This window comes from Gobio gobio (genome assembly GCF_949357685.1).
Source record: "Gobio gobio genome assembly, chromosome: 20".
NCBI lineage: Eukaryota > Metazoa > Chordata > Actinopteri > Cypriniformes > Gobionidae > Gobio > Gobio gobio.
In genome coordinates, this window is record NC_137113.1 from 28069770 (window position 1) to 28085442 (window position 15673).

At 35.4% G+C, this 15673-nt stretch overlaps 2 protein-coding genes across 3 annotated transcripts; one reads left to right on the forward strand and one right to left on the reverse strand.

The window, feature by feature from the left end:
* Positions 1-104: 104 nt before the first annotated feature.
* Positions 105-4458, forward strand: rpp30 (ribonuclease P/MRP 30 subunit). 2 transcript variants are annotated; one of them, XM_079845893.1, is made up of 12 exons: positions 105-334; positions 562-617; positions 700-756; positions 851-916; positions 1013-1081; positions 1201-1290; positions 3035-3151; positions 3229-3258; positions 3348-3385; positions 3475-3554; positions 3770-3795; positions 4191-4458. In XM_079845893.1, the coding sequence occupies exons 1-12, from the start codon at positions 253-255 to the stop codon at positions 4212-4214; spliced, it is 735 nt and encodes a 244-aa protein (XP_079702019.1). In that variant the 5' UTR covers positions 105-252; the 3' UTR covers positions 4215-4458. The 2 variants fall into 2 exon arrangements, with proteins under 2 accessions (XP_079702019.1, XP_079702018.1); XM_079845892.1 differs by lacking the exon at positions 4191-4458 and having other exon boundaries at positions 117-334; positions 3770-3967.
* A 259-nt stretch (positions 4459-4717) lies between these two features.
* On the reverse strand, positions 4718-15100 carry ankrd1b (ankyrin repeat domain 1b (cardiac muscle); the record flags this gene model as incomplete). The annotated part of the gene is made up of 9 exons (XM_079846309.1): positions 4718-4804; positions 6229-6327; positions 6414-6512; positions 6601-6699; positions 7666-7764; positions 7845-7952; positions 8036-8137; positions 8227-8361; positions 15026-15100. 9 exons carry the CDS (start codon positions 15098-15100, stop codon positions 4718-4720), a joined length of 903 nt encoding a protein of 300 aa, XP_079702435.1.
* Positions 15101-15673: the final 573 nt, after the last annotated feature.

Consider the following 15673-nt stretch of genomic DNA (forward strand, 5'->3'; position numbering starts at 1 on the left):
CGCCCCTAAAAAGGAAGTAAATGTATTGTAGTTCAGGTACGTGACAGAATTTGCAAAACTAAGGTAAGAGTTGGCATATTTGAACTACATAGCCCACAAAGCTCCCTTAAGCTCACGTGGTCCACGCTTCAGCGTGTACTAGTCGAGTGTATTTGTGCATGTGGACGTTAGTTGAAATGGTTTAGATTTGTGTAATAAGAAGTAAAGTATAAATTTGCGCTTGTACAAAGTTTGCGGGTCAGTGGAAGAAAGATGTCGGTGTTTGTGGATTTAAACATCATCAGCTGTAATGACAAGAAGAGACTCAAAAGCATCATAGAGACAGCTGCTCACCGTAAGTGTCAGTAATAGTAACGTTAACTTAGTTACAGTCACTGCAATGTTGTTTAAAATCAGCAGTTTAACTCATAAAGTGTTCATTAATAATAAATTTTTGATTGTGAAGGCTTAGTCGTCCTAACATATTTGAAAAGATGTTAAATAAAAGCCTAGGGCTGCTGTACTTTTTTTAAAAAGAGAAACTCTTAATGCTGTTATAATGTTTTACTCTTTATATTTCAGTTGGCTACTCAACAGTCGCAATAAACTATATAGTTGAACCACAACAGAAAAAAACGGTATGATTAAAAGCAGTTAACGTTACACATCTGTGCACTTTGAGACTTCATGTGATGATGCTCTTATTTTATTGTATTGCAGGAAATCCCTAAGCCACAGAGTGTGTCAGACATATTTGATAAATTCCCAATAGTACAGGTAAATTACTTCAGCATGTTTCCAGAACATAATTAACCATGATGAATATTCTTTTAATGAATAGTCTCTGGTTTGTTTGGGGTTTTTTTCATAGGGGAAATCTTCACCCATTAAAGTACTGAATCGATTAACCATTGTGGCCTCTGATGCATCTCATTTTGTGAGTATATCATAAAGAAACAAACAACAAGAGCATTTTTGTTACATTTTTATCCACATGGTGAGATCTGTATTCTCTTGTTGTTGTTCTCTTCAGAGACCAACCAATGAATACAAAAACTTTGATCTTGTGGCGGTGTACCCCAAGACAGAAAAGCTCTTTCATGTAAGTGAAATTGCAATTCTGAATTAGCTCCAGTTTATTAGTTATTTTCTTTACATTTCTGATGACAACCAACAGTTGTGTTATTAAAATGTTTGTATGTTTTCCCTCATCTGAGCCAGGCAGCCTGCATGACTTTTGATGTCGACATTATCTGCATTGCAGTGACTGAAAAACAGCCTTTCCATTTTAAAAGGGCTCCAGTTAATGGGGTAAGTTTATAAGATTTTATATCCATACCTGGGTCAAAGACGAGACGTCACAATTTTGGTGTCCGCATCAAATTATGTTTACAAAAGTCATTTTATATACATAAAAAACATGTTAAATGCAAGTAAACTGTCTACTTTACTATTTCAAATAACTTTTGTCAAAATAAAATGTCAACATTTAGGGGAAATAATGTTCCAAAGTGTAAAATTGTCATTCAGCGTAATGGTCCGGACTTTGATTTTGCCATTACATCTTTAAATAAATGTATAAAATGACAAGTAAAAAATATATTTGTTTTCTTGGCATTTTCAAATATGTGTTGGCTGTGTTATATTAAAAGGACTATGTCTTACTTATTTTTTTAAGTATTTAAATAACCAGGGGACTTTTGTCCCGAAAATCCAGTTTGTAAGAGATCATTCAGTGTAACAGGATCAAGAAGCCATTCTGAAATCATATAAAAACAGATCTGTGACATCATCATAAGGCCCTGAAGACCATGTGGAGCTGCAGAAAAGTGAATTCATTGCTCTTAAATATTTGATAATTCCACCTTTTCATGGTGTGGTATCCTAAGTTACAAAACCGCACGTCATTCAGTGAAATGCCAAAAAAAACATTTATATTGTTTGATTTTTTTAAAAATAAGTAGATGTTGTGAATAATTGTGATTAACTTCACTGGTCAAGCTCACTTTTTGATATAGATGGCCAGCTTATGGCCTGCAATATAAGCTGAAGAAGAAGTTTCGTCATTCAGGGTAATGCTTTTTTCATTCAGTGTAACAGATATATGTATGTAAAAAATTAAACAATATACTTATTCTAACCTGTAATCATTAAAATATATAAAATAATGTGATCATACAAAATTTGATTATATTTTAAATGATTTTCACTTCCTTACAAAAACTTCTTGCTGGCAAATAGGTAAACCTAGTGGTTTGAAGGATAGTGGCAAAGTATAAAGATTTAAACATTACAATTAATTAGTATTTGTGGGCTGGACTTTGATACTTAAATAGAGTCTTTTAATATGCCATGAAATGATTCCTGTTTTAAATATGCCTAATAAGATTTTCTGATACATAAATATTGTTACACTGAATGACATTTTAGTGGGTGTCTTCTGTAAATCATGGTAAATGTGTGATAGTCATTATTTTTTGCTAAGAAAATATAAAATTAAACAGGACACATTCTAATGTACAGGAAAAAAATACATTTAAAGCGGTGTTACACTTTTTTTTTTTTGATGCTTGAAAACCCCTGTTTCGTCTTTGACCCACCTAGATGATTTCAAGCAGCAATGGGGCATTTATTTAAAAGTAGTTTTGATAATAAAATAACCCAAATTACAACAATGTGAATATGAGGACATAGTTCACACCACATTTTTTTTTATTATACTTTATTGTCCTTTTCAGGAAATTTGTCTTGAACTCAAAGCTGCATTAGTACACAACACGCAACACACCACAACAACATTATAGAAAAAAATATTTACGAAATATACGACTGATAAGATTGTGAAAATATCCCTATGCCTTTAGAGTGATATCTTTAGGTTCAGTATTAAAATGCCAATGTGAAAGCTAAGCGGACCAGGACTAAATGTTTTGGGGTTTTTTTGTGCTCCAGACCAAGCAGGCCAAACTACAAGTGTGAACTCACTCTAAAACAACATGAGCATTGAGAAATAAGAGAATTTCAACTATCCCTGTCATATTGTTTGTCACGTCAGGCTATTGACAGGGGGGTTTTCTTTGAGATCTGTTATGCAGCAGCCATCAGAGACAGCATTATGAGAAGATACACCATTGCCAATGCCTTCATGCTCATGGAAATCTGCAAAGGAAAAGTATGTTGTCCATTTTTACACGTAAACGCCCATAACATGTTACGCCGATTCTGAAATTGCATTTCCCCCCCTCATAGAATATAATAGTGTCCAGTGGAGCAGAAAAGGTAAAAAGTATTTTGTTAATATATATTTTCAATATTGCTGTATTGTATGGTCAGTATGACGTTGCCATCTATTGTTCTTCTTTCCTTAGCCTCTTGAGTTGAGGGGCCCATATGACATTGCCAATTTGTATCCTTTTTAAATTAGAATATGAATAAGTTGTCTGACTATGTCAAGGTACATTTAAGGCACCGTATGTTCCTTCATTGAGATTTTAGGGGGCTTGTGTTCAGCCTGTCTGAGGGAGACGCCAAAGCTGCCGTTTCTACTAACTGTCGATCTGTTTTGCTCCATGGAGGTAAATAGATTGGAAAGAGCTTCACTATTTCTCATTTCTTCAGTATAGGCATAAGTCTATGCCACATGGTCCTGCTCGTTGATTTTACAGAGTATGCATTTATACTGGTGGGCATGAGAGAGGTTTTATTGATCTTTCAGTCCATCTTTTTGAGATTACATTTGTTTAAAATTGTGTGAATGTTCACTGGTGATTTTCATGATTCTTTATAACAGAGACGAGAGCTACTGCATTTGGTGCTGTTCACACCATGAAGAAACCACAAACTCCTGAGAAGCAAGAAGAGGAAACTCCAGCATCTAAAAAGGCCAAAATTGAACTAGTGTAGCCAGTCTCAGTATTTCAGCTGGAATTGAAGTATTCAAGTATAATAACTAGGGCTGTCAAAAGATTAATCGCGATTAATTGCATCCAAAATAAAAGTTTGTGTTAAAAAAGTTATGTGTGTGTACTCTGTTAATTATTATTTCTATATAAATACACACACATTCATGTATATATTTAAGAAATGTTTGCATGTATATACATTTATGTAATCTATAATATATATAAATATAAATGTTTTATATATAAATATTTTTTTCTTAAATATATACATGCTTGTGTGTGTATTTATATAGAAATAATAATTAACAGAGTACACACACATATATTATGTAAACACAAACTTTTATTTTGGATGTGATTAATCGCGATTAATCTTTTGACAGCCCTAATAATAGCTAAAGTAATTAAAAAAATGTATATATAATGTTTTCCCCTGTTCCTTAAATTGTTGCAATCTGCTTAAAATGTATACAGAACTAAAAACTAAATTAATTTAATCAACCTTGGAAGAAGTGCAAGCAGTACAAAATTGCTCATGTCTTACTAAATGCATTCAGAAATAAAATAAATCATGATCAATACTTAAGCATGAAGCCAAATCTAATCTTGGGTGCAGAGATATATCTGGCGATGCATTTCCATGTGAAAATAGAAAGCATTATGTTCCATTTTCAAGTTTCTCATTACTTTCATCATTCCTAAAAAAGGTGTAATGTCATGCAGATCTCAATAATATACTTTCCTTAAATATTAGATTCTAATATGCAGGCAATCTAAAATGCAGGGTTTGAGCATATTGTGCCCCAAAGTTTTACTGGTGGTCATTGCTATTGCTTCTATTTTTTACCATCCTTAAAGTTGTCAAAGATTGTTTTAGTTCCGTTCTGCCACTCACAAACACTGTCCATCGCTGACTTTCCCTCCTGGAGAAGACAAAGCAACGGCAAGTGTGACCAAACAATAGTGAAAAGACTTTACAAAAATGTCAGCTAAAATCATTTTAGAGAGCTTTTTCCCCACTTATTACCAGAAGATGGCACTGTGCACAGCTTAAATAAGTACATTATTAGCCAAAATCAGTATCAGCATCCTAATACATCAACAACAGGATAATTGTATGCTAAACCAGGGGTGGGGAACGTTGATCGGCCACTCTCTTGCAGAGTTTAGCTCCAACCCTAATCAAACACACCTGAAGCTAATCAAGGTCTTCAGGATTACTAAAGTTACAGGCAGGTGAGTGTTCTTTTTTTTCAGGGTTGGGGCTAAAGGCCCTGTCCCAAATGGCACACTTCATATGCACTTTCGGTCTTGTGGACTTACAGTTAAAGGGTTAGTTCACCCAAAAATGAAAATTCTGTCATTAATTACTTACCCTCATGTGGTTGGACACCCGTCAGACCTCCGTTCATCTTCAGACACAAATGAAGATATTTTAGTGTAAATCTGATGGCTCTGAAAGGCCTCCATTGGCTCAATGCACTTTACACTCTCAAGACCCTTAAAAGGCACTAAAGACGTCGTTACAAAGTCCATCTCACTACAGTGGTTCTACAATAACTTTATGAAGAGACGAGAATAGTTTTTGCGCGCAAAAAAACCCTAAATAGCGACTTATATAGTGATGACGATTTCAAAACACAGCCATGAAGCTTCGAAGCGTTATGAATCAGTGAGTCGATTCAGCAGTTTGAATTGCCAAATTTCAGCAGTAATTCCGAATCATGATTCGACTCACTGATTCATAACGCTTCGAAGCTTCATGAGGCCGTGTTTTGAAATCGTCATCACTATATAAGTCGTTATTTAGGGGGTTTTTTGCACACAAAAACTATTGTCGCCGATTCATAAAGTTATTGTAGAGCCACTGTAGTGAGATGCACTTTGTAACAACGTCTTTAGTGTCTTTTAAGGGTCTTGAGAGTGTAAAGTGCATTGAGCCAATGGAGGCCTTTCAGAGCCATCAGATTTACACTAAAATATCTTCATTTGTGTTCTGAAGATGAACGGAGGTCTGACGGGTGTCGAAAGACATGAGGGTAAGTAATTAATGACAGAATTTTCATTTTTGGGTGAACTAACCCTTTAAGTCCAAGAGACCGTAGAATGTTCCATTTGTCATTTTAGGTCTCGGAAGGGTGCTCGCGAGTCGATATGGGCCCTCGATGCACACTTCTGCATCTGACTTCTTCCCGACAGTCAAAGCGGCGTTACGTCATGAAAGTGTGGACCGGTAGAAAGACCACGAGGGTTTAGGGTGCGACAGGGCCAAACTCTGAAAGAGAGTGGCCCTCCAGGATCAACTTACCCCACCCCAGGGCTAAACATTACATTTAAGAATTCTTACACAATTCCTGAGTTTTAAGTCTCCTCCGTGCATCAGAAGAAGCTGGATGAGTTTGAAGCGATTCAGTCTGACAGCATCATGCATTGGTGTGTCACCCTCCTGATACAAAATGACATTTAAAGTAACCATTAAAGTGGTAATTAACTATTTACTGAAACAAAAGTCTGTGTTGCCCCATTTCTTACTATGTCTTTTGCGTTGACGTCTCCACCACAGTGTATGAGATGTTCAGCACACTCATAATGTCCTGTCCTGACTGCCACATGAAGAGGAGAGCTGCCAAGCTGAGGACGTCAAGTGTGACCCCAAGAGACATTGTCAGACCACACCAGATATATCATTAAAACAAATGTGCAGTCGAATAATTTCTACCTTGTCTCTGGAATCCAGTTTTGCCCCATGTTTAAGTAACGCTTCCAGCACGGGCAAACTGCCGCCACGACAAGCCCAGTGAACTTCAGTTGCTTGAAGCTATTTAAACACAACCATGAGAGTAAGAACTAAGAACACTGGCATCCCAAAAAAAAAAAATGCAATTACACCTAATGAAAATTTTGTATAATGTATATATTTAAAGTGCAGCAAAAATGTATATAAGCAGTTGTGTTGAAAATATAAAATTTTAAAACAAACTTTGTAGGGGAAAAACCAGGAAGTGAGACCCTGACCCCATGACAAAGATAATTGAGGCTCAAAAGTTATTTTTATGGTGTAATTATATGTTGAGGCCATTTTTTTTACAGGTTTCCTCTTTTTTTCTTTTTTTCTATTTTTGTTTTTTTTGATGATATGCAACAGTTGACTACATTGTGATCCTCTATATTATGTTAATGCAATAAAAATGTGTTTACACTTTAGTTTAGGGTCCAATTCTCACTATTGGTTGTTTATTAGTATTTATAAAGCACATATTAATGCCTTTTTCTACATGACCGTTCTACATCCCTTAATCCTACCCAATACCTAAACTTAACTACCTTACTAACTATTAATAAGCAGTAATTATGAGTTTATTGAGGCAAAAGTCATAGTTAGTTAATAGTGAGAATTGGACCCTTAATCTAAAGTGTGGCCAAAATGTTTATGAATTAATAATTCATAATATTTGTTAAAATATTTTTTAATTAGATTACTTTTTTTAAAAAAATATGTGAATACTAGATATGTACATTCATGTGTTTTCCAAGAGTAAGGAAAAAATGCCATACTTTTAACTTGGTTACACCATGTCAGACTTTTCTTGAAAATGGTATAAAAGTTTTTCAAAAGCATACGAAACTGACATAAATAAAACAATTCTCAGAACTTGGTTCATGGATTTTAAGCAGTATTATTAAAATATTATCCTTGTCTTTGTCTTGCACACTTTTATCAAGCACTAATGTGCGTTTGTATCCATAGAAAAATGACATGTAACCATTATTCATTAGGCTATACCTTGTCCTTATTTTCAATTGAAGCCCCGGCCTCTAGCAGTGCGTTCACTATCTCCACGTTTCCTTGTGAGCAAGCTTTGTGTAGAGCTGTACGGTTGAACTAGAAAAAAAAGTATTTTGTGTTTTAGTCTTTTAGTGCTACCAGTTGACTTTTCTTCAGTGTGTTGGGTAAACACTCACATTATCACATGCATCTGGGTCCGCACCTCTGGCGAGGTAACTCTTGATCATTGGCAATTTGTTCTCCACCGCCGCCTTCAGGAAGTCATCTTCGTCAACAAAATCATTCTGTGATACGATGAGATATGATTACTTTAGGGTTTGAAATCTCGTATTAATGATTATTTTGAAGCACAGCGACCATTGTTTACCACTATCTCTTGTCCAGACTCTGTTTTGTAGACTGGTGTACTGCTTTTTATCTTCTGACTCCCCTGTAGAATCTCCTGGAGGTCATTTGTGCTGTTGTCAGTCTGCAAATTATTCAGTAAGTCAAAGAAAATACAGTTCTAATCACATATGCTTGCTATGCAAATGCATGCTTAACAAATCTTTATCTTACATTAAAACCATCCTCACTCTGAAGATTATTATGGCTTGTCAGATGATGGTCAACAGAGCTCTTGCATTCTTCAGGAGGATATTTCTGTGCCACAGGATCGTCCTGCTCTTTGTTTCCACTTGTGATGTCTGTAACCTAAAATCATAATACCATAAAAATAGAAAACCTATATAATGATAACCAAAGCAATCACTCAAAACTTCACCCAAAAATGAAAAGTCTGTCATCATTTATTCATCCTCATGTTATTCCAAACCTGTATGACTTACTTTCTCCCGCAGAACACAAAATAACGTATTTTGAATAATGTAATGTTAGTAACCAAACAGTTTTGGTGAATATTGATTTCCATTGAATAGACTAAATTATATTTTTAAATGATTTTTTTTTTTTTTAAAACATCTTTGGCGTCCAATGGAAGAAAGAAAGTACTGGTTTGGAACGACCTGAGGGTGATTAAATGACAGAATTTTAATTTTTTGATGGACTTTCCCTTTTAAAACATTATAAAATGCTCATTATAAAATACAGAAAATGCAGTATTGATAGAAAAAAGAGGTAGCCTATATCTATCTCCCTATAAATTTCTCAAGCAGTATATGTTTGTTTTCAAATACTTTCCATAAAAAGTAACGCATAGTTTTTTAGGGAGTAACAACATTTTGTAATGCATTACTTTTAAAAGTAACTTTCCCCAACTCTGGTTCCTAACTCTGAGTATCTGAATTTTTGTGTAGGCCAGTCCACATCAAACATTAAACAGCATATAAATCAAAATCATGCCTAATATTACAAATTTAAATGTTGAACCCATGAAGAGGAAAACAACTGTGAAACTTTGGGCGTGTCTCAATCTACTCCATCTATGTTTTGATCATCAACCTGAATCGGATTCGTAGTCTTTGACAAAAAAAAGAAAAACATTCTCAGCTTTTTGTTTAAAATATTGCTTTTTTTATTAAACACATTCAATTGTTTAAAAAAAATGATGCATGAAGCTAGAATAAAAAAAAATGTTTTTAATGGAAAGGATTAGTTAATTCAATTAGTTAATTAAGGGTTACTTACGAAACTTTTGTATACTAAAAAGTGGGCCAATTTAGTCCCAAGTAGTATTAAAATAGTGCACTCACAAGTTTACCATTAGTACATTGATATTACACTCAACATTCTTTACTTAAAAAAATATATGTAACATGCAAGTATGTGCAAGTTGTGTTAACATATATTTTTAAGTAAAGAATGTTGAGTGAACTCAAATATTTAAGTACGTATAACAAAGGTTTTCTTGTTAATTTTATGTAAATGTATTCCAAGTTGGGTTTACTTAAAAAGTGTGATGCAAAAATGGTGCATATATATTTTAAGTAAATCCAACACATCATCTTTACCAGTGTAGTATACTTACATAAAGTATACTTGAAAATATACTTGAACTTTACTGAAGTCTACTTCATAAAATTAACTTGAAGTATACTTCTTTTTCGTAAGGACAATATGGTAACTCATACTAACCCATCCAAGTTAGTGCACACACATTAGGAGTAGCGAGTGAACACACACATGCCACAACTGCCCCAGTATATCTTTTGTACAAAAAAAAAAAAAAACTGAGCAGGGATAACAGGAAATCAGGACCTAAAATTCCAATATGCACAGAAGAAAATGAAATCTTGAACCAAAAATATCAAATTATACCAAAAAAGTTATACTTTATAAGTTATACCAAGTGCCTACCAGTTCAGTACCATCGACCTGTAGGATTCCCATGATTGAAATTGAAAATTCCTTGTGTCAAAACTATAGCATCTAAGCCAAGCATCACTTATATATGTGGAGGCGACAATTGGAGAAGGCCATGGTCCTGTTGTTCAGTGACTCCCACATCTGATGTGTCCCATGTCACTGTGATGTCACAAGTTTGGGGGGTGCTGAGGATGGAAAAAAATACCATTTTCAGAAGTCAAATGCCTTTGGGAGACATTTGACGGAATGGAAATGAAACCTGAGGGGAACTTAAGGTGCCGCCATAGAGCCCCTTGTCTATCCAAGGATGACTTACAGCTGTCCACAGAGCTGAAACCACAGAACACCACTCCACATAACACACAAAAGATGACAGGACATGTTCATGAAGTTATATGGAGACATATAACATCATAATCAGCTTTGACTGTCTCATATATTAGGGGAGTTGTCTTCATTTATGAGGCTGTTTTCTTCTTGGGTTTCATCACTTACAGTACTTCTGTTATGAGAGCAGGTAAAATTGTCACACCCTGTGACTATTTTTAATGGAGCTGTCCATGAATCACTTAGAGTAATGAGTCACATGGGTGGTTGACTTGCATGGCAGCTGCCATTTTACTAGTTCTCCACATGGCCAGGCTCTATAAACCTGCGAAATGATGCAGCAGGATGTAAAGAATTTATCTGTTAAAATGAATATTAGTGACATTGCACCATGTCTAATTGAGTGCCATTTTCAAAGTTTTCTTAAGCACTGTGGGAGTCTACATGTAGCATATTTTAACAAGCAGATTATTCCACTGGTGTTAGCCAGAGAGATTCATCCATAATACCTAATATTTGTTTGTATCATCAGCATCATGAAAAGGACAAAATATTGTCATTGGAGTCAATGGACACCGGGTACACTGTAAAAAAAAAATTCAGGTCTCCAATTGAAAATTTTCAAGTGACCGATCACATCTAAATTTTTTAGTTGGCCAAAATGTATTTCTGTGAATTAAATTGCATCAATTCACAGAAATTCAAATTGGCCAACTGAAAAATTTAGATGTGATCGGTCACTTGAAAATTTTCAATTGGAGACCTGAATTTTTTTTACAGTGTATCTCATTTATTCATTTAAACTTGAGACTGCACAGTATCAAGAAATAAAGACAGTCTGTGCGATATTCAGAAATGTTGCTCATAGCAGCTCAGAAAAATACAAATTAAAGAACACTGCCCCATTAATACATTTTTTAAAATAATTGTATCACGTGTTCAACAGGTTGAACATTAAAATAATTTTTTTGGTGCTACAGAAAAGGGAGTAAATTTGAGAGAAAAGAAAAATGTATTTTTTAGGGCTGTCAAAGTTAACTAAAACATTTATGATTTTCTCACCACTACTTAATCCGCCATCTGTATTATTAAGATCAACATGAAATCAAAATGCATAATTTTTAAAAAATTTTTGTGGAATATTTCAGTATTTATTATAAAGGATTTATATGTGGACATCTTTTTTTTTTTTTTAATCATGAACCCTTGTAATCTTTAATCAAAATAACTTATCGTGTCTCTTCTCTGATGAGCAATAGCAAATAACACTAATCCAAGGAAGTTTTCTATGAAGCCGGTTTTCTCGGATATACCTTACAAACAGGGAAGAAAAGACTATCGCAACTTTCGTTTCATGCTCACTTTAAATTAGGTCTGGCATCTATCAAGCATCTACCTCAGCCATATGAATAATTGAATAATATGGTTTATGAACCATAAACAATTATTGCACATGCACCTGTTGAACAGACTTCACACCAAATGTTTACAGGCGGAAGGCAATTCAAGTTACAATACAATAACTCAGAAAAACACCTTGGTGCCTTGGTGGAAGAGTGTATCTCACAGCAAGAACTGGTAAATCCAGAGGTCCATGAGTGTGAGATGCACTGTAGTACTTAAAGCAGCTGGTGGCCACAGCACATACTGTACTGACTGCATGCTACTTTTGAAATTGACCCCCTTCCATTTCTGTTTGTCAAATGTCTGTGAAATTTGTTCATGTCTCAGTTGTTGAATCTTTTATGTACATACACATATTTACATGAAGACATTAAGACAAAAAAGTAGTTGAAATTGAGAGAATATTAGGTTTCATTGATAAGGGAATCAATCCAATCAGATAAAAAGGAGACTTACATTTATCTAATATTTTGCTGATGTATTTAGGCCATAGGTCAGTAGGATATCTGATATGTGAAGTGAAGCTTCTGCCTTGTGTTTTATCTGTCCTCATTCTCAGGGTGTTATTAAAATGCTTGTAAAAGATGATCTGTAACTTAACACATTGCCTGAATACCTATAGCAACCATTTCTGGACCACGTAACAACTTCTACCTGCTCTTTAATGACCTCAGGTCTGATGGCCACACGCAATGCTGTAAACAGTTTTTCACTAAAGAGACTACTTGAAATGATCTGTGGCTTTGCATTAGCATTTTAGTCTTTTTCTTCAACCATGTGATTTTTTGTCATCTTTAATCTTTTTCTTAAACCATGTGATTTTTTATGTCATCTTTTCTCATTTTTAAACAGTATTTTTAATCAGTAACTGTATTTCCATAAAAATATCTAAACATGTTTTTAAAATGAAACTTTTTAACAACTTTTCTAATTTTTTTTGCAGTGTTTAGTGTTCCTCAATCTGAAGGCATATATCACGTGAACTTCATGCTTTGAGTTCTCAGTCAGGTGGTACTCTGACTGATTTATCTACTAAATGGCACGTGTGTGTGTTGAACTTGTCACCACCCAGCTCTGGTACAGCATACCTTCAGCAATATTAACATGGAATATGAAATATGAACCTTGCGCTGATACATGTTTATATTAGAGATACTGTATGCAAGGCAGGTTTTCAAACCTTTCATTGGATTAAGTCACACTTAATTTAAAATAAAATATTACTCAATGTTGATGCATTGATGTTGATGACATTTTAACAGTCATATTACAGAAAAGTTGAGCATTTGAGTAATCGGCAGAGCAACAGGTCATGAGCCTCCTGCATGAAACACATGAGATCGTTGAATGCAGCTGAGCGGGAAGAGACTGCAGCTTGTGAAGATAGATGATCCTTTACTAAAACAGGTGGAAATATTTTTTCACACTCTCGCTGTTATAATTTATCTAATAATAATGTCCAATAGTGGACATAACAGGATTTTTTAAATAGATATATTTTTTATTGTAATGCACATTTTCACCATATCTCACATTATTGTATAATTTCTGTGGCTAATTCCATAGCTAGCATTTTATTTATTATAAATACATAACAATGAAATAATATTTTTGCATTAAATAGCCTATAATATTCACTTTTTGCTTAATTTGAATAAAATACAGCTTGACAAGAAATGACAGAATACAAATATTTCAACATTTTTCAGTTTTTTTACAGACACTGTACACAAGTATATGAACCTTAAAAAAAACGTAAAAGCAGCAAAAGTGTTGCCTGTTGCAGAAATGACACCAGCACAGTTGTAATTTATGTACAGATTGGTGTAAATGTAATATTTTTGTTACGCAATAAATATTGAATATTTAAATGTATATTGTTTATGTTTATTTATAATAATGAATCAATTATATCCTGGTGAAATCTCCTGTCTCAATAAAGGAAAAGTGTATATCTCGCCTAAGAGTGAGGAAGACCAAATGTGAGTGGACAGTTTGAGACATTCTCATTTGATCCCTTAAAATTGTGTTTTTGTCCTGTCCCAGTTTCAGCAATTAAATTTATAGAACACACAATTCTACAATGTCAAAATTCTGAAAATAAAGTTCTATTGATTTAAGTCTATACATTTAGCTGTGTCCCACATTTTGTGAGCAACCTAATTCATTTTTCAGGTCTTCTTTTGTACTGTATTTATGGAAAGTGTTCTTTTAAAATACAATATACAATAAGCTGATAATTTCTGCATTAGTGCACTTTAGATTTCTCAGGTAGGCCAAGTCTTTCATGTAACAGATATGTACATATTTGTGCTGTCTGGTGGTTGTAATTGTATTTTCCCAGTGTGCCCAGTGTGACTGATGTGAGGTGCTGAGTGAGCAGACAGCAGTGGGACTGGAATGTGTGGTATGTCTCCTAATGAGCAGCGCCACAGAGAGGGATTCAGAGAACTTTCTCTACATCAGTCTGCCAACAAGTAGTTAGTTAGAAAGAACATAGAACACAGTTATGCTCAGTTTCTTGTCAACTAAACTGCTGTTTTTACAGCTTGTTCATTCACTTCTCATAATTTTTCGGTCCAGGATTTAAAAATAAATTTGCATCAAATACCCTATTGCCAAAATGAACACCCCTCCAAATCATTTAATTCAGTGTTCCAATCACTTCCATGGCCACAGGTGTATAAAATCAAGCATGCTTTGCAGCAGTAGGCATGCAGACAGCTTCAACAAACATTTGTGAAAGAATGGGTCGCTCTCAGGAGCTCAGTGAATTCAAGAGTGGTACTGTGATAGATTGCCACCTGTGCAATAAGTCCATTTGTGAAATTTCCGCACCACTAAATATTCCATGGTCAACTGTTAGTGGTATTATAACAAAATGGAAGCAATTGGGAACAACAGCAACTCAGCCATGACATGGTAGGCCACGTAAAACCACAGAGCGGGGGTCAGCGCATGCTGAGGAACATAGCTCAAGAACAGTGTGTAGAGCTTCATGGTATGGGTTTTCATTGCAGAGCAGCTCATCCAAGCCTTATAGCACCAAGTGCAATGCAAAGCGTCGAATGCAGTGGGGTAAAGCACGCCGCCACAGGACTCTAGAGCAGTGGAGACGTGTTCTCTGAGTGACCAATCACACTTCTCTGTCTGACAATCCCATGGATGAGTCTGGGTTTGGCGGTTGCCAAGAGAACGGTACTCGCCTGACTGCATTGTGCCAAGTGTAAAGTTTGGTGGAGGGGGGGGGGGGTATGGTGTGGAGTTGTTTTCCAGGGTTTGGGCTGGGCCCCTTAGGTGCAGTGAAAGGAACCAAGCATACCAAGACATTTTGGACAATCTCATGCTCCCAACTGTGTGGGAACAGTGTGGGCATGGCTCCTTCCTGTTCCAACATGACTGCTCACCAGTAGACAAAGCAAGGTCCATAAAGACATGGATGAGTGAGTTTGGTGAGGAGGAACTTGACTGGCCTGCACAGATTCCTGACCTCAACCCGATAGAACACCTTTGGGATGAATCAGAGCGGAGACTGCGAGCCAGGCCTTTTCATCCAACATCAGTGCCTGACCTCACAAATGCAAGAAATCTAGAAGAATGGTCAAAAATTCCCATAAACACACTCCTAAACCTTGCGGAAAGCCTTCCCAGAAGAGTTGAGTTGTTATAGCTGCAAAGGGTGGGCCAACTCCATTTAAACCCTACGGATTAAGAACGGGATGTCATTAAAGTTCATGTGCATGTAAAGACAGATGTCCCAAAACTTTTGTCAATATTTAATTAAGTGAAATAGATCATATGATCATTCAGGCCCGGTTCTACGGGGGTGCTAAGCACCCTCAAACGCAAGCAAAAGCACCCTCAGTTGATACTGTAATAATATTGGCGAAACCGATTTGGCAGATATGCAAATTTGTGTCCGAGCTCTTTACAGCGTGTTTTTGATGCATTGCCTAGAATGGGAATGGCA

Bases quoted from the DNA above. Each gene is read 5' to 3' on its own strand.
- rpp30 (XM_079845892.1), top strand. From the start codon at position 253: ATGTCGGTGTTTGTGGATTTAAACATCATCAGCTGTAATGACAAGAAG. The intron at 3,152-3,228 runs GTATGTTGTCCA...CCCCCCTCATAG, and splicing joins TGGAAATCTGCAAAGGAAAA to AATATAATAGTGTCCAGTGG. The intron at 3,555-3,769 runs GTAAATAGATTG...TCTTTATAACAG, and splicing joins ATCTGTTTTGCTCCATGGAG to AGACGAGAGCTACTGCATTT.